At 47.2% G+C, this 19,260-nt stretch overlaps 1 protein-coding gene across 5 annotated transcripts in view; it reads left to right on the top strand.

Moving 5' to 3' along the window:
- The first annotated feature begins 14,681 nt into the window (after positions 1–14,681).
- The window catches only part of Ccdc65 (coiled-coil domain containing 65), a 15,868-nt gene continuing 11,289 nt past the window's right edge, over positions 14,682–19,260 (top strand). For 4 of the 5 annotated variants that reach the window (XM_026782600.1, XM_026782598.1, XM_026782599.1 and 1 more), the window contains exons 1-2: positions 14,682–15,013; positions 15,668–15,835. In XM_026782600.1, coding sequence (XP_026638401.1) covers positions 14,882–15,013; positions 15,668–15,835 — 300 coding nt within the window. In that variant the 5' untranslated portion in view covers positions 14,682–14,881. Of the gene's footprint in view, positions 15,014–15,667; positions 15,836–17,537; positions 17,585–19,260 lie in introns of those variants that run through there. The other variant, XM_026782601.1, reaches the window with a different exon arrangement.

Raw genomic sequence — 19,260 nt, 5'->3', positions numbered from 1 at the left:
TAAACAAAAGGCTGTGAACGGTTAAGCTCCCAGAAGTGTCGGGTATCACGTGAGAGGCTGTTGTCTGTGGGGACTGTCCTACAGCCGGGCCTCAGGTGAGAGGCTGTTGTTGTCTCTGGGGACTGTCCTTGTCCTGGCACAAAGGCACTGTAATGTTGCAATGTTTCCAAAATGAGATCTTTCCTCTCGACTGAGGTAAAAACACCCATGGCCCACAGAAGTCCTTGAAGGCTGTCTGACGTTCCTAGCGACAGGACTGGAATTTAATGAGGGGAGGACTGCCTCAGCCTTTGGAGAGAAGCTCAAGCTAGAGAGCAAAGGAATCCTAAGGAGAAGCAGGGAGAAAGACCACAGCTTCTGCAAAGGAGTGTGTCTGTCACCCACGGGTGTCCTGGGCCTCAGTCAATGGATGCAGGAGTGCTGGAGTTGTTTGTCAGGGACTTGGGAGAACCAGGCTCTCCTGGCTGTGTTACTCAACTCTTTGCAGTCCCGGGCCTTATCGCTGAGCTGTCTGCCCTCTGGCCTCTCCTTTCTGTTTGCCAACTTGGCCGGCTTTCTCTAGAAACAAAAGAAGTGTTCAGTTCTGAAAGGGGCTGGACTGCAGCTTGCCCTCGCTGCTTCCCAGGAGGGTTAAGCCTCAGACACACCCCTCCTTGGCCCCCTCCCCTTCTTCCCAGGAGGGTTATATCTCAGACAGACCCCTTCTTTGGCTCTCAGAGGCCTCTTCCCACACTTTCAGGTAGGGGGAGAAAGGGTTTTTTCAGGCGTTTTTTAGTTGGCACCCCGTTTTATCCCTCACCATGTGGCCCCCACCTCTGCCACCAGTGAGGCCTCCTGAAGCTTCACTTGTCTAAGCCGAGACAGCTCTTCTCCCCATTGTCTGACCAGGATTTGGAAGTGCTGGTTTCTATAGCAACCTCTGGGCATTTAATTAAGGGAGGAGGCCTTCATCTCTCCTAGGCTGGGCAATTCCAAATCTCAGCCAGAAAAGGATAGCCTGAGGGGGCGAGGGAAGAGCTCTATCCTCCAGAACAGCACAATTCAGGCTGCTCCCCAGAGTCCACAGTGGCTCTCCTGGCCCACTCCCTCCCACCCACCACTTCTATCCCTGGTTCACCCTGGCCGGGAAGACCTCCCGGACCTACTCAGCAAAGCCTTGCCCAGGATGGCAGAGGTTACTAGGGGTGACAGGCTGTCTAGAAGACCCCTGGATGAGTTTACTGCTGCTTGTTTCCTGGGACGATGGGGAAGGGAAGGGTGGGGAGGAATTCAATGGCCTTTCTATACAGGTTCCTTAACTAATGGTCTTAGGGACTCATGGAAAATGTCCCTCCAAGTAAAATATGAAATGTGTATATAAGTTCATTATAATGTCCCCCCCCCCTGGGTTCCAGGCTTTCACTTGACCCTTAAAATGGATTGCCAGCTTAGTAAGGGGCTGGTGCTGCTGTTGGCCAGATCCTGGGCACTTTTTAAAAAACCTCTCTGAGCCTCTGTGTCAACAGTCGAGTGGAGATGATATTTCTTTGGTTGTTAATGTTTAGCCGGGTGGTGGTGGCACGTGCCTTAATCCTAGCACTTGAGAGGCAGAGGTAGGTGTATCTAGGTAGATCTCTGTGAGTTCGAGGTCAGCCTAGTCTACAAGAGCTAGTTCCAGGAGATTCTCCAAAGCTACAGAGAAACCCCGTCTCAAAAAAACAAAAAAACAACAACAAAAAAAAAAAAACAAAAAAAAGAGAGAGAGAGGAGAGATTGTTGATGTTTGATGAATGAGTAGTAAGGGTTTGTGGTGGTAGCGTCAGGCATCTCTATTAACAGTTGGCTAAACGCAGGGTTGTCCACGGAATCCATCCACACCACCCCAGGAGGTGACATGGTTGGCAGAGGGCCACCTCTCCCACCTTCTGGTTTCTTCTCTGCCCTGCCCAGGCTGCTGGAAAATACTCGTCTGATACTGATGGGAAGCCTGCAGTTCCAAGAGCTGGTCACACACACATCACAGGGTGGAATTTCCAGGCTCAGGTCACTGAGTTCCTGAAATTCTTTAATTCCTGTCTCATTTCTCAGCTGTTGCTGTGGCCACTTCTGGTCAGGTTGGCTCAAGTGAATGTGCGTGTTTCCTTTGCTTGTATTTTTAGACGTGGAAAGAATAAACACAGCTCACACGGTAGCACCTTCCGGCCTTCCACTTCTCAGGCGTGGGTGTTGGGGCATTTCTTCCCCTGACCAGACTTCATCCCTGCGGCCCCATGACACATTATTGCATTCTGCTGAAATTCCTCTGTTTATATGGGTGTGGTGGCACAAGCCTAAAATCCCGGCACTCAGAATGGAGAGGCAGGAGGGTCAGATGTGGGAAGCGGGAGGGTCAGATGTTCACTGTTAGCCTCCGGTCAGCCTGGGATTCATGAGAGCCTGTCTTAAACAACAATGAAAACAAGCAAAGAAAGAAGAAGAAAAGAAAGAGAAGGAAAGAAAGTTCCATCCGGCGGTGGTGGCGCACGCCTTTAATCCCAGCACTTAGGAGGCCAAGACAGGCGGATCTCTGTGAGTTTGAGGCTAACCTGGTCTTCTACAGATTGAGCTTCAGGACAGGCTCCAAAAACTACAGAGAAACCAAAAAGAAAAAGAAAAAGGAAAAACTAAAACAAAATAAAAGAAAATCTCCGGGGCTGCAGCGATGGTTCAGTGGTTAGGGACACTTACTCTTGTGGAGGACCTGGATTTGGTTCCCAGCACCTGCGTGGTTGCTCACAACTATCTGTAATTCTAGTTCCAGAAACCAACACCCCTCTCCTGACCTCCACAGGCAGCGGGCAAGCAGATGGTGCATAGAATACAGGTAGGCAAAATGCGCAAATGCATAAAATAAATAAGTCTGAACCTCTGGTTTGCTCCCCCTCCCATGCCTCTGCCACTCCCATCAGTCAGCACTGAGACATTTGGTTGTGACTGCTGTCTCAGGGTTTTATTTTTCACACCCCTGTATTGCCTGCCAGCTCGTTTTGCTCCTAAAACCTCTCCACACTGTGGCCTAAGTCCTCCCTTCAGAAAGGCGACTATCTCTACGGTCTGTGGCTTATTCAAAGCCAGTGCCGTGGAGTGGGACAAAGAGAGGACCCTACACCTATCAGATGAATTCAGGTGTCATCATCAATACAACAGTACCAAAGGCACCGAGTTCAAAAGGAGGTCTGAGTGGAGTCACTCCAGAGCGCCTAGCCCAGGCTCTCAGGGGCAAAGGATTTGAAAACAAAACGTTAGCATCCAAGTCTTGGGGCCTTAGGACACAAGGCTGTTTCTCAGCTTTGTCTCAGTTCAGTTTAGCCAGGGTCATGGAGCTGACCCCAGCAGCATACTGTTAGGGGAGAGGGCTGGCGGTGGACCGAGACCCTCGTGAAAGCGCAACATGGGAGTTTTGCTATTTGGTCTGGAGGAAACCAGATGAGGAAAAGAAAGCTCTTGGGGGCTGAGGCTGTCGCTCGGACTTAGAGTGATGGCTTGGCACACAGTAAGCCCTGGCCGGATCCCTACTGTGTGCTGGATTAATGGCTGTAATCGTAGCCTTAAGAGATGGAGGCAAAAGGGTCAGAAGCATAAGGGTTACCTTCAGCTACTTGCTGAGTTTGAGGTCAGCCTGGGATGCATGAAAAGGAAGAAAGAAAAAGTTAAGAAAAAAAACAAAAACAAAAAAACACTTAAGAGTAATAGAGTTATCTGTTAGTCTCTATGACCCAGGGGTTTAGAGAGAACTGGGGCTCCATTCCCAGTACCCACACAGTAGCTCTTAAACATCCATAACTCTAGTTCCGGGGGATCCTAGGCCCTGATCTAGCCTCCACAATCACCAGGCATGCACAGGGTCCATAGACATTCACATAGGCAAAACGCTCCTACATATAAGATCAAATCTTTAAAAAGAATGACAGGGTGGGTGTGGGGAGAAGGCTCGGTGGGTAAAGGGCCTGCAAGCACTGGAGCTGTTTGATTCCCAGGAGCCTTTTGTCTCCGTCGCGGCTGCTATGGCTGCGATGAAACACCATGGGTAGAGCAGCTGGGGAGGAAAGGGTTTATTGACTTACACTTCCACATCACTGTTCATCAACGGAGAAAGTCAGGACAGGAACTCAAACAGGGCAGGGACCTGGAGACGGGAGCTGATGCAGAGACCATGGAGGGATGCTGCTTATTGGTTTGCTCCCCATGGCTTGCTCAGCCTGCTTTCTTATAGAACCCAGGACCACCTGCCCAATGATGGCATCACCCGCAATGGGCTGGGCCCTCCCCCATCAATCACTAATTAAGAAAATGCCCAATGGCCTGCCTATGAGCTGATCTTAGGGAGGTATTTTCTCAGTTGATGCCCCTCCTTCTATAATAACTCTAACTTGTGCCATTGAGAGAAAACTCACTAGCACACCATTTAAGACACATACATATGTGCACCTTCACACTCACATGTGCATATTCTCATGTGCACACACATGTAACAGAGTTGGACATAGGTCCTGAATAGGAGCCTCAGCTCACAAAACAAAACAAAACAAAACAAAACAAAAAAGCTTAGGACTCTCAGTAGCAATTTTAACTCTCTCCTTCAGGTTGGGGACACTGAGGCTGAGCCACCAGGACAAGGTCTCTGCCCTAGCTGCAAAAATTCGGACTTTTGCTGAGGAACTAGAGGAGCCCAAACAGTGGCTTGTCTAAGGTCACAGGTTAGGAAGGCTTGGACCTCAGCCTGCTGAAAGCAGGGCCTGCCGTCCTCCCCTGAACTTCCGCCAGAGCCCTCAGGTGGAGAGGAAAGGGAGCCAGCTGGAGAGTCCCAGTTTGCTTCAGATTCCCTATCTCCAGGAAGGCCTCCTGGGTCATACAGGGAAAACACAAAGTAACATCAGAGACATTAAGAAACAAAAATCTGTGGAGTGGGAAAGCAGTTTATCCAAGGGCACCCGATTAGTGACTCAGAGGGGCTGGATTCCAAGCAGACCACGGGCTGGCATGGGTTCTCAGCCTCTTTCTATACAAGTCTCATAGTCAGGTTTCGAATACAATCTGGCTGCCTCTGAAGTGAAATTCGCCATCTTACTCTGAAGCATCCCTTCTGATTCCCCCTCCCCCCACCCCTAGGACTGAGGAGTAGCGCACAGTAGAGGCAGAGCATACAACACCCAGCAAGTCCACTAGTGTGGCTGTCGTCGTTGTGTCTGGCTGGACCTCAGTCAGCCAGTCCATTGTTTGCTCTCTGTCCTTCTCCGGTATCTGGGGGACAGGATTGTAAGTAACTAACCTGACCTCTTTGCCCTTCCCATTATGATGACTCTGAGTCTGGAGTTCATGAGGGGATGCTGAGGCCGAAAAGAAGAGCCAATCAAGGCTCCCTTCTTCACTCCACCAAACCCTGAGCTCCTGTGTCCTGACATGAAACTGATGGGTCCCTGTCCCCAAGAAGTTCACCTAATCATAGTGGGGGTAGAAAGGCAATTGGTAAGGCCATGAAATGGCTTAGCTGGTAAAGGCATCTGCTGCCAAGCCCGAAGACCCGACTGTGGTATCTAGAATCTACTTAGTGGAAGAAGAGAATTGACTCTGGAAGGTTGTCCTCCGACCAACAGATGAGCTCTGAGGCACGTCTGCGCCTGCACCACAACATCCATCTATCCATCTGCCCGTCCATCCACCCAGCCATCTGCCTGTCCGTCCGTCTGCCTGCCTGTCAGCCCATCTGCCTGTCCATACATACGTGCATACATACATATAGTGTAACAAAGCACTTTAAAACCAGAAAAACAACCTATAGAAAATAGGCAAACAAAAATTGCAAACCAGAAAAGACAGGGACAAAGGTCATATTGAGTACCTGGGAGAGAAGAGTTGGCTAGCTCTTTTAGCCTGAGTGACAGCTCTGGACAAGTAAGGCTGGCCTGAGATCTAAAGGATATTAGGGTTTCAACAACAGGAACAATCAGGGAAAAGGACATTTCTGGTAGAAGGGACAGCTCGTGACAATCTCCCAAGTATGTACTTCACATGTCAGACCGCAATGGACAGGGAGGTCTATTTGTGTATCCTGATAGGTCATTTATTAATTTGTTTATTTAAATTTTATTTTATTTGAATGGGTGTTTTACATATTCTGGAAATTTTTAATTTAGATTTAATTTAATTTTATGTATACTGGTGTTTTGCCTGCATGTATGCCTGTACACTGTGTACATATCCCATAGAAACCAGAAGGGGGCCAATGGAGCCCCAGGAACTGGAATTAAAGATAGCCGTGGGTTGCCATGTGGGAATTTAATTTATGTCCAGGGCAACAAATACTCTTAGCTGCTGGCATTGTTTGTTTTTGGAGACAGAGTTTCTCTGTGTAGCACTAGCTGTCCTGGAACTCCCTCTGTAGACCAGGCTGGCCTCGAACTCATAGAGGTCCACCTGCCTCTGCCTCCTGAGTGCTGGGATTAAAGGCACGCGCCACCACCGCCTGGCTGACAATCTTTAAGCACATTGCACTTAGTGTTCCAGGGCACTTTAGAAGATAAATGCACATATCTAGTTATATACATCTGTGCCTTATTTAGTGTATGCTTTGGGTTACAATCTAATAGATATTGGTGGCTGGGGTTGCAGCTCTGGTGAGGTGCTTGCTTGCAGACATGAGAACGTGGGTCTAAGGAGCCTTGCCTTCTGCTGAGATTCAGGCCAACGCAAGACTGCCTCAAAGTCAAGGAAGAAAGTGACTAAGGGATGACAACTGAGGTTGTCCTCTGGCTTGCACACACATGGGTGCACAAGTGCACCTAACACAAATACGGACACACAACTGCTGAATTGGCCAGGGTTCTCTAGAGGAACAGAGATTACAGAATGAAGGTATCTATATCTACATGTTTCTAAATCTATAGATAGATAGATGGATAGAAGATAGATAGATAGATAGATAGATAGATAGATAGATAGATAGATAGATAGATAGATAGATAGATAGATAGATATGGAATGCTTTTAGAACGGCTTATAGGCTGTGGTCTAGATCATCCAATAATGGCTGTCTATCAATGGAGGCTCATCATTGAGGTTCAGCAGAAGCTCAGTCCATGGGCTGGATGTTTTAACTGGTTCTTGGTATAGGCCAGAATCCCAAAGAGGTAGGCTTGATGCCCGTGGAGGAATGGACTTGCCAGTGAGAGCAAGAAGACAAAGAGCAAAAGCTCCCTTCTTCTACAACCTATCTGCAGGCTGCCAGCAGAAGGTGTGGCCCAGATTAGAAGGGCAGCTACCCTTTAATCTGGATTAAAAGTGGGTGTTCCCACTTCAAGGGATTTAATTAAGAAAAAAAATCTCTCACAGGTACAAAACCTACTTGGTTTTTAGTTAATTCCAAATGTAGTCAAGTTGACAACCAAGAATAACCATCACAACTCCCTCCCCTCAGAAATCATGTATTTCTACCCGTTTCTCTTGTAGAGGATCTGGATTTCGTTCCCAACCCCCGTGTGACCACCTGCCATTCCAGTTCTAGGGGGTCCAGTGCCCTATCCTAGCCTTCATGGGCACCAGGCATTCATATGGTATACATACAAACATGCACGCAGGCTAAACACTTATACACATATCATATATATGTACAAAAAGTCAGGCCTTGCCTTTAACCCCAGCACTCCAGAGGCAGAGGCAGGTAGATCCCTGTAGATATGAGGCCAGCCTGGCCTACAGGACAAGTTTCAGGCTGGCGAGAGCTACATGTAAGACCCTGTCTCAAAACAAAAACAAAAACTTCTCAAGAAGTCTTTGGCCGGGGGCTGGAGAGATGGCTCAGTGGTTAAGAGCATTGCCTGCTCTTCCAAAGGTCCTGAGTTCAATTCCCAGCAACCACATGGTGGCTCACAACCATCTGTAATGAGGTCTGGTGCCCTCTTCTGGCCTGCAGACATACACACAGACAGTACATTGTATACATAATAAATAAATATTAAAAAAAAAAAAGAAGTCTTTGGCCATCAGGGTGATAGAAGTGCTCTCTGCCCTAGTCTGATCATTCCTTGCTGTGCGTGTGTGGGAATGTCACACCACAGCCTCTGGCTAAGCCCTGGAGTGGAGCAGGAGAATGCCTTCTCACACGCTGTGGTCGCTCCAGCCTCCTTAGCACGTGTGCGGGCAGATGCACAGCTACCTCTGTCTGTCCTCCAGCTGCCATCCACTCTGCCTCTGTAGCACCCATTACTTCAGCTCCTAAGGACAGAACGCAGGCTTCTTCAGGAGGACCCTTCAGCACCTCCCTGATTCTGCTCCAGCCCCATCCTTGAGCATTCTGTACTTCCCCACTAATTCAGCCTCTAGTGGCTTTCCTTCCCTTCCTTTCCCTCTCCTCTCCTCTCCTCTCCTCTCCTCTCCTCTCCTCTCCTCTTCTTTCTTTCTTTTCCTGGTACTGGGATTTGGACCCTTTGTCTTATACAGATAAACAAGTACTCTACCTGAGGTTCATCCTCACCACAAATAAAATAAAATATTGAGACCGAGTCTGGCTCTCATGCCTAGACTGGTCTTGAACTTCCTCGGTAGCACAAAGTAGCTTTAGGAAGCTCTCTTCCTGCCTCAGCCTTCTAAGTGACTGGATTGTAAACACAAGTCACCACATCCCATCCTTCTTTTCTTTTCTTCTTTTTTCTTTTTTTCAAGACAGGCTAGCCCATCTTCTCTGTGTAGCCCTGGCTGTACTAAACTCGCTCTGTAGACCAGGCTGGCCTTGAACTTAGAGACCCACAGGTCTCTGCCCCCCTAGTGCTACAATTAAAGGCCTGCACTGCCACCACTACCACCCGGCCTGTAGTTGGTTTGGGTTTTTTTTTAGGGGTCCACTACCAGCTCCCAAATAAATACACAAATATTTATTCTTACTTATGAATGCCTGGCCTTAGCTTGACTTGTTTTCTAGCTAGCTTTTCTAACTTAAATTATCCCATTTCTCTTTAACTAACTTTTGTCTCTGGGATTTTTACCTTTTTTTATTCTGTATATCTCTCTTTCCTTCTTACTTCATGACTGGCCATGCGGCTGGCCGGCTGGCCCCTGGCATCTTCCTCTCCTCCTTTCCTCACTCCTAGCTCTCTTCCCTGGATCTCTATTCTCTATGCCTGCCAGCCCCACCTATCCCTTCTCCTGCCTCGCTTTTGGCCGTTCAGCTCTTTATTAGACCAATCGGATGTTCTAGGCAGGCAAAGTAAACAGATTTCTAGAGTTAAACAAATGCAACATAAAAGAATACAACACATCTTTGCATCATTAAACAAATATTCCACACATAATGAATATTCCACGCATAAATGAATATAACACATCTTAAATCAATATTCCACAACACTGGCCCATTTTCTCCTGCAACATCTACCTTCAGGAGCACACACACATGTGCACACACACAGGCACACTCATGCACACACACACAGACAGTCAGGCACTGGGTGGGCACTCAGAGCAACGATTGATTTCTCTTCTGTTTCAAATAAGCCATTTCATACAAGACAGGGAGGGGCTTATAAGGTGTCCAATCTCGCATGAAATGTTTTTAATTTCATGGCATATTCTTTCTGGGGGAGAATCTATATCCTTCTTATCTTAATTACCGTAAAGATATCCAGAGTCTGGTAAGATGGCTCATCAGCTAAGTACACTGGCTGCTCTTCCAGGGGGAGCAGGGTCTGGTTCCCAGCGCCCACATGGCCACTCGCAACCACCTGTAACTCCGATGCCCTCTTCTGTTATCCGAGGCTCACATGTGTTGCACAAACACACATGCAGTCCAAACACCCATTTACATAAAAATAAGTAAGTGTTTAAAAAGATATGACACTTCCCGCTCACAAAAGGTTAAGAATCATTGTACATTTTAGAAATATTTGTTCTGAATGGCTGTATCTATCTGTAACAGTTGTATACTCGATAAACACTGAATGAATAAGCCTCCCCCGCATTAGGATTTTTTTTTAAATGGGAAAAAACTGCAACAACAACAAAAAGCTCAAAAGAAAACTGAGGGGAAGATTTTTAAACGTTGATTATTTCAGCCCCCTGTCTGGTGACCCCCAAGAACCGTCTTCTCAGAGGGGCCCACTGCTTAAGTCCGGTGCTTCAGTGGTTCCCAGCCCCTGCCAGCACCCGTCTCCTGTCCTGAAATCCACCTACTGCGCCTTTGCAGCCTGTCAGCTGAAAACAGCCCTGAAGCTGGGGGTGCGAGCCGCTAAGGCGTCCTTCCGCAGAGGGAGACTCTGCCCCCTGCTGGCTGCTCAGCTCCATCGACCCGGGGAGAGTCCAAGACCGAGGTCGCCACACAGGAACCGAGGGCTGCGAGGCAAAGGGGAGGAGGAAGGAGACGATCCCCCCACGGGACAGGCTTCCAGCCTGTGACCTGGCTTGAGTCTGGAGTGACTGTGTTTCTTTCCCAGGGTTCGGGTGTCCCAGGCTAGCAGTTAGGGAGGCAGGGACAAGACGGCTGTGGAGGCTCATCTGGAGCTCCTGGGAGGTCCCGTCTCTCAGACCTGGCTTTCTCATTGATCCTCTTTTCCCTGGGTCCCGCTGCGACACCTTTCGATCCTGAGCCAATTCTCTGCATCGCCTACACTTGGCGTGCAGTGTACCAGCCGCCCCATCACCATGGAAACAGGAGCCTCTGCATCCATCCTAGAGCAGATTTGCGAAGCTATGAGAAGAATCTGGGTTTGGGAGGGAGGGTCATAAAGGTTATTGAATACCACGTACCTTGTGAAGATGGTTTTCTCTGCTGACGTTAACGCTGCCTGTCCTCTCGGTCCATCCAAACCGACCAACTTCTGATGTAGCCTTGAGCTAAAGGCCTCTAAGCATCACTTTTCTCATCTGTTAAATAAAAATAATAGCCGCACTTACTTCACAGGGCTGCTGTAAGAATCCCATTAGGTAATGCACACATAACACTTAAGTCAGCACTCGGCATGCAGTGAATGCTCAAAATGTTATTGACATGATTTCTGCATATTTATTATTAGGTATTTGTTATTTCTGCTGCTAAACTGCTAGTCCCTTGGTAATAATGTCTTTTGGCATGGTGACACTCACCTGTAATCACAGCACTTGGGAGGTGGAGACAGGAGGATCAGGAGAGGCAAGGATAGATTCAGCTACATAATGCGTTCAAAGCCAGCCTGAACGTGAGACTCCCACCTCAAAAAGACAAAAACGGAAAATCATGAATTTTGTTTTCCATCTCATGCGTGTGTGTGTTGCACAAATATGAGCATGTGGATCAAATTGTGTACCTATTTTCAGAAATGCAGAGGCCAGAGCAGTATGTTCTCCTCCGTAAACACAAACCCAGCCACATGTGGATTCTTGATTCACAATGGAAGGAATAAGGCAGAACAGTGAGGAAATACCCCCAAGGCACAGATGAAACCACAAGATCACACATCAAGGTTTAGGTGCAAACATGGAAGACACTAAAGGCCAAACTTTCATAATTTAAAAAAAAAAGTTGAAGCCAGGCGGTGGTGGCGCATGCCTTTAATCCCAGCACTCGGGAGGCAGAGGCAGGCGGATCTCTGTGAGCTCGAGGCCAGCCTGGTCTACAAGAGCTAGTTCCAGGACAGGCACCAAAGCTACAGAGAAACCCTGTCTCGAAAAAAAAAAAAAAAAGTTGAGATGATGTTATCTTGGTCAGTTTGGAATGCTGATAAGACAAAATAAACATATATATATGAAAGAACAATAAAGCTACTAGGAAATAGGTAGAAACCAAGCTTACTGAGTTTAAGATCTGAAAAGGCCCTTCGAACACAACACAGAAGGGCTGTGACTTAAGTTGTAGCACTTACCGAGCAAATGCTAGACAACCCTACCCCGGACACAAGAGCAACAAAGAATGAAAAGAGAAAGGCCAAATACTATGGCACATAAATTAAAATTCTTAGTTAACAGTGAAAAAAAAGGGAAGTGACGAGGTAATCTAGGGGCCAGTGAGATGACTTAGTGGGTAAATTGTGTCTACCACCAACCACCTGGGCTCAAGTCCTGGGACTGACTCCTGAAAGTTGTCCTTGAACTTCTACTCCTGTGCAGTGCGTGTGTGTGACCACACACACGCTAAACATGTCTTACTCCTGTGTAGTGTGTGTGTAACCACACATACGCTAAACATGTCTTATTCCTGTACAGTGTGTGTGTGACCACACACGCCAAACATGTCTTATTCCTTTTAAAAGCTACTAAACATATCAAGCTGTGTAGCATAATGTAGTTTTAGAAGCTTTTCTCCATTCCACGTGACCCTTCATGTGTGTGTGCTAGTAATCTCCCCTCCCCTGACAAAGGGAAACTATCTTAGCGCAGACTGCAAGAACAGAATACAATACACAGTGTGGCTTAAACAGTGACCAGTTATTTCTCACAGTCTAGAGAACAAGAAGTTAAGAATATGGTGGTGACAGATCTGGGATCTAGAAGGTCTTGGAAGGCTGTCTTCTGGTGTATTCAAAGGCCACAAAAACAAATAACATTTGTTACATTCTCTTCTTGAACGTTTTTTAGTGTCTTTTAACACTTATTTAGTGTGTAAGTGTTTTGCTTACATGTGTGTCTGCACAAGCATACCTGGTGCCTGAGGAGGCCTGAAGAAAGGGTCAGGTGGTTGTGAGCCACCATGCGGTTGCTGGGAATTGAACCTGGGTTCTCTGGAAGAGTAGCCAGTGCTCTTAAGCCTAAACCATCTTCCAGATTAGTCTCTTTGTCTGCTAAGGACATTAATCCAACTAAAGGAGCTCACTTTCCCGAGAGTCTAACCAGCATCGCTTGTCCAGGGCTCCCACTACTCTTCTTGTTAGTAGTGGTTAGGGTTACAGTCCTTACCTGCTTTCCATCTTTGTACTTTGTTCTCTGAACATCCCATCTAATTTTCAGAATAACTCGAGGATGCTGGCTGCGCAGCCTAAAGAGTCTCCAGTGAAGTCATAGGGAATTCTGCTCAGGTCCTCGTGGGCACATCTACCACAGAACAGAATTTCAGGCTGAGGCAGAGTGAAGCAAAGATACTGTACCGGTTAAACAGAAAAGCAAGGCAGCTTAGAAGACGGAGGCACGGCCATGTAGAGATGAGTGCACCCGGCTGCCTAAGCAGGGCAGGCTGTGGCTTGAGAGGTCTGCTGCTCCCTCAGCTGCGGGTGTCTATATGGGGAAACGCGCACTGCTGTATTTCTTTTTGTTATCCAAAGAATTTTTCGCTTGAAGAAACTTTAAGTTAGAAGTGGTAATGCATACCTTTGATGCCAGCACCGGGGAGGCAGAGGCAAACAGGTTTTTATGAGTTTGAGGTCAACCTGGACTATATAGTGAGTTTCTGGCCATCTGGGGCTACACAATGAGATGCTGTCTCAAGACAGTTTCTAGATTGATTTGTTTTATGTGCATCTGTTTTGCCTGCGTGTATGTATGTGCACCATGTGCGTACCGGGTGCCCACAGAGGTCAGAGTGGGAATCAGATCCCCTGGAACTGGAATTATGGGAAGTTGTGAGCTGCCATGTGGGTGCTGGGAACTGAATCCAGACCTTCTACAATTGCAGCCAGTGCTCTTATCCTCTGAGCCATCTCTCCACCTCCAAGGAGACCATTTTACAAAGATTTAAAATGTTTTATGTATATGTGTGTTTGTGTACATGAGTCCAGTGTCCACTGAGGTCAGAAAGGATTTTGAGCCCTTGAAGCTGGCGTTGGTGGTTGGTCTCAGATCATCAGGCTTGGCAGCAACTCCCTTACCCACTGAGCCTTCTCACCGGCCCACCTGTTGTGGAATAGTACTTTAACTATGTAAAGATAGGTTACATTTGTTTATGTTGCAGAATATTACTTTAACTATGTAAAGATAGGTTATATTTGTTTATGTTGCAGAATATTACTTTAACTGTGTAAAGGTGTGTTACATTTGTCTATGCTGCTATTGTATAGTTATTAAAAGATGTGTGGCATTTGTTTCACCTTGCCTACCTGAGGCACCTGATTGGGTTAATAAAGAATAGCCAATATCTAGGCAGGAGAAAGGATAGGCGGGGCTGGCAGGGAGAGAGAATAAATAGGAGGAGAAACGAAGAACACGTCAAGAGAGGGAGACACCAGAGGTCAGCCACCCAGCCAGCCACGAAGTAAGCAGGTAAGAAAGTCACAGAGAATAAAGAAAAGTAAAAAGGCCGGAGGCAAAAGGTAGACAAAGAGAAACAGGTTAAGTTAAAAGAGCTAGCCAGAAAGAAGCCTAAACTAAGCCAAGCATTTAAAACTAAGTATAAGAGTGTTTGTGTTATGATTTGGGAGCTGGTTGGTGGCCCAAAAGAAGCCTGATACACCCACCCTCAAAAAAGATTATGAGTATGTGTGTGAGTGGTCTTGACCTGTTCCACTGAATCCAACACCCTCTTCTGGTCTCTGCAGGCAACAGGCATGCCCATGTACGCAGACAAAACACACATACACAAAATAAAACAGTAAAATAGAAAAAAAATATTTGAAGGCTTTTTTTAAAAAGAGAGAGAGTAGGATTTTTATGATAAAAAGCCCTCTCTACCAGAACTGACTGCGGTCCTCCAGAGTGCAGGGGGCGCTTCAAAATAGGGCTCACCTTACAATTTCTCACACGGGCAGCGGTCTTAGCGAAGGTCCTTGTTGCTAGGAGACAAGATGCGTCGTTCGACTCTTGAGCCGTCTATTGACGGCCTGAGCTCTCTTGGCGGAGGACTGAGGTCTAAGGCTTCATTACCTTAGTTCCAGAAGGTCCCAGTCTATGGGAGCGTTTTCCTTCTAATTTCTCACAAGCAGGCCGTGGCGGCAGGCCGAGGCTCTTTGCCTGAATCCAGTCCGCCGGCCCAGCCATGCCTAAAAAAGGGAAAAAGGCAAAAGTACCCTTGACGGACGAAGAGCAGCTGCTTTTATTTCAGCAGAAGTTGCTGGCAGAGGAGGAGGCGGCCAAGAAGAAAGAGAGGCTTCTCACACAGTTCTTGAAGGTGATGCTTGTCTTGACTGTGTCTTGCCCAAACCCACTCCGCCCATGCCCTGGCACCGTTGCCCAGGTCGCATCACTGTTGACTGACTCATTTTCATCCCGCCCGTGCCTCCTCCGAAGTCCTCGGCCTAGGGAGTTCTCTGTGAAGCATGGAGAGAGGGAGATAGAGTTGGAAGTATCAGCTGAGCTCCGGAATTAGGACAGTAGGTGCTGTCAAGTGTCCAAATTCAGCTATCTTGAAAATCCGGGGGGCTGGAGAGATGGCTCAGCAGTTAGGAGCACTGGCTGGTCTTCCAGAGGACCCGAGTTCAATTCCCAGCACCCACATGACAGCTAACAACTGTCTGTAACTCCAGTTTCTGGGGATCTGATACCTTCACACCAATCCACATAAAATAAAGCTAACTAAATTTTTTTAAAAAAAGAAAATTCTGCTGTCCTGTCCGGAGTGGGATCATTAGAAAGTCCTCTGCTTTGACGTCTCACCATGAAGAAAACTCCCATCGAAAACCACAAATCCAAGCCCTGGGTGTTGGTTGCCAAGAGCTTTGGCCCTTCAGAATGCTCGAGGGCTGGTGTTTGTCAGGGTGGTGTCCATTGTACCCAGGTAGACCTTTGGCCTTGGCTGAAATGGTTGTGTTTATCCCTCACACAGGACAAGCTGGCCAAGGAAGAACACAACAGCGCTCTGAATCTTAATAAGATCAACACACAGTGGAGAACTGTCCTAAGAGAAGTCAAGACCAGGGAACTTCTCAAGGACATCGAGATCCTCAGTCAAACATTTGAGCGGGTGGTGGATTGCAAGGACGGCGTCATCAAGGTACGGCTCCCTCCCTCAGGTCGCTCAGGTAGAGTGGGCCTGGTGAGTTCTGACAAGGTCATGTATCCCTATACTGGTCTCCTGATGGAACTGGAGATGACTTTGAACTTCTCACTCTCCTGCCCCCACTTCCCAGCTGCTGGCACCACAGGTATAGACAGCCAGATCTACCTGACTGACCTTTAAACCTTCACACGGCACGAGAAACGTAATACTGAGCTGTCACTATTTCTGCCTTCCTTAGAGGAACTAACTACTCTCTTTCGTCATTTGCTGCCCCAAACAAGTACTGCAAAGTTTTATAGTAGTGAGCCAGCAAGTGAAACGTAGTCCTGGTCTTTCTACCAGTTCCCGAAGGCTCAGTTCCAGACAGTGGGGCCGACCAGTCAGAGGGCTAGTATTAGAGTGTGGGTTTCTTGTTTTTGTGAAGGGTCTCACTCTATAGGTCTGGATGGTCTCGAACTCACAAAGATCCGCCTGCCTCTGCCTCCCAAGTGCTGGGGTTGAAGGCGTGGGCCACTGCACCTGGCAAGATAGAGGTATTTTGACTATTATTCCCCTGTTTCATTCAAGCAATTTGGCCTCCTTGATTCAACTTCAGTGTCCCTGAATAAGGTTGTGAAGCCCTCAAAAGGCGAGAGCAATTCTGGATTTCCAAACCATCTTAATGATCTTTTGGAGGTAGGAGGGAGATAGACACAGACTCGTACAGCCCAGGCTGGCTGTAATTTAGTGGTTCTATTTCAGACTTCCCAGGTACTGGAATTATTGGCAGGTGCCATCAACGAGGCCCATCCGTATGCTCTTAAGAAATTCTTGAATCACTCTCATCCTTTGAAGGACTCTGTTATATATTTTTTATTTATTTATTTTTATTTATTTTTTTGATATATATATATTTTTAAAAAGTCCGTGTGTGGGTATGCATGCCAAGAAGGACAGAGGGCAACTTTGTGGCATCTTCTCAGTCCACCCGTATATGGGCGTAGCTGTCTCCTTGGCCTTGTGTGTCTCCCCCCCCACCGCCTTTTAAGCTCTTGCAGTTCCATTTAAGCACAAATGAAATGTGTGCCTGAGCCATCTCTTCACTTTCTTCTCTGTAGAAGAAAGCCACAATCCCTGGCTTTGGGATTGGTGACGTTGATGGCCACCATGCTTTGGGATTCTTGGAGGAAGCATGAGTGGTCTCAGCACAGTGAGATGTGTCAGACATGACAGCATTGGTGCTGGACCAGGGACACACAGAGCCCCTGGGCAGCATGTCTAACACAGCATTGGTGCTGCACCAGGAACACGCAGAGCCCTGGGCAGCATGTCTATAACACAGCATTGGTGCTGCACCAGGAACACACAGAGCCCCTGGGAGGCATGTGCTTGGTTTCTTTGCTGTTCTCATGACCAATGCCGGGCTTAAGAATCTGGCCCTCAAAGCTTCTCTGCAACCTATTGATGCTTCGGCATTTCTTCTTAGTTCTGACTTTCACTGAAGGAATTTCTTGATCACCCCCCACTCCCATTTTTCGAGATCGGGTTTCTCTGTGTAGCCCTGGCTTTCCTGGAACTTGCTCTGTAGACCAAGCTGGCTTCGAACTCACAGAGATCTCCCTGCCTCTGCTTCTTGAGTTTGGGGTTAAAGTCTCATGCCACTACCACCCGGCTATGGTCCTCTTTTTCTTTCCTTCTTCCTTCCTTTCTTTCTTAGATCTGAGAGGAACCAAGATCCGCGCAGGAAATGGCAGCTTCCTTGAAGGTAGCACCAAGGGAGAGAGAAAGCTGCAGCCCCTTTTTGTTTATTTTTCATTTTGCTTTTTTTTAAGATTTATTTATTATGTATACAACATTCTGCCTCCATGTGTGCCCGCACGCCAGAAGAGGGCACCAGATCTCAGTTCAGATGGATGTGAGCCACCATGTGGTTGCTGGGAATTGAACTCAGGACCTTTGGAAGAGCAGCCAGTGCTCTTAAACTCTGAGCCACCTCTCCAGCCCCTCATTTTACTTTTTAAAGACAGTGCCCTTGCTGGCCTGGAACTCACTATGTAGACCACTCTAGCCCCAAACCCAGAGAGATCCACCAGCCTCTGCCTCTGAGTTCTGGGATTAAAGACCTTCACCATTACACCCTGTTTATCTTTTTAAAATACACCTTTTACCTGTTTGTAGTACAAATAATAAAAACCCAGAGACAGATACTGGGGTTCAACCTGAAGGTCAGAAAAGCAATGCAGCCAGCCACTGGCTCTTACCTCTACCTCCAATGGAAAATGGGTGAGATCCTGTCTCCATGAATCCTGAAGACTCCACAGAGCTCCTGTCTCTTCCTCTTTCTATTTGTCTCTCTGCCCAGCCTTATGGCTCTCGTCTCCACCTCCCTAGTGCTGAGATCACCTTTGTGTGAGTTCCGTTTCTCTTTTAGACAGATTCAATCTTGTCTTGAACCAGCAAAGATCCACCTGCCTCTGTCTGGGATTAAAGGAGTGTGCCACCACTCCCTGGTTTGTATGGCTGTTTTGTTCTCTGATCTTCAGGCAAGCTTTATTTATTAATACACCACTATACCTGCTTGCCAATTCCTTTTTAGGCTTTTCTTCTCAAACAAAACTCGGCAGTAACAGCAAATATTAGTGTCTTTCCACGAGAAGACACGCCTTTCCTTCTGCCTGTCTTGCACGGGTGGGGATTCAGCAGACCCCAGCAGCTTCACACTGGAGGTTACAACCCTGCTACAGCTTTTTCCCTTGCTCTCTTTAAACTGGTTTATTTATTTCTATTTTATGTGCATTGGTGTTTTGTCAGAATGTTTGTCTGTGTGAGGATGTCAGATCCCCTGGAACAGGAGTTATAGATAGTTGTGAGCTGCCATGTGAGTGCTGAGAATTGAACTCTGAAAGAGCAGCCAGTGCTCTTAACCTCTGAGCCATCTCTCCAGCCCCAGGCCTTTTTTTTTTCCAGTGCCAGGGAGCAAATATAATTTATGTGTTCGATAAGTAGCTTACCACGGAGTCACATATCCAGCCCTGGAAGGCTTTGGACTTGGTGTGTGTGTTATATGTTCACATATGAATATGTATGCCAGAGGTTGTTAGCCAGTGTCTTTCCTTAACTATTAGTTTGCTTTTAGAATGTGGTACACTTGAGCCGGAGAAATGACTCAGCAGTTAAGAGCACTTATTGTTCTTGTAGAGGAACCAGGTTAGATTTCCAGCATCCATATGGTGGCTATAACTCCAGGAGACTTGATGCCCTTTTCTGACCTCTAAGGGCACCAGGCACACATATGGTATACACACATACATGCAGACAACACTTATGAGATAAAATAAATCTAAAAAAATGTTTTTAAAACATTGCATGCAGAGGCTGAAGGATCTCTGAGTTTGAGGTCAATCTGGTCTAGTAGGTTCTGTGCCAGACAGGGCTACTCT

The sequence above is a fragment of the Microtus ochrogaster genome, chromosome 15 (assembly GCF_000317375.1).
Source record: "Microtus ochrogaster isolate Prairie Vole_2 chromosome 15, MicOch1.0, whole genome shotgun sequence".
NCBI lineage: Eukaryota > Metazoa > Chordata > Mammalia > Rodentia > Cricetidae > Microtus > Microtus ochrogaster.
This window is presented reverse-complemented; position numbering and strand designations above follow the sequence as displayed.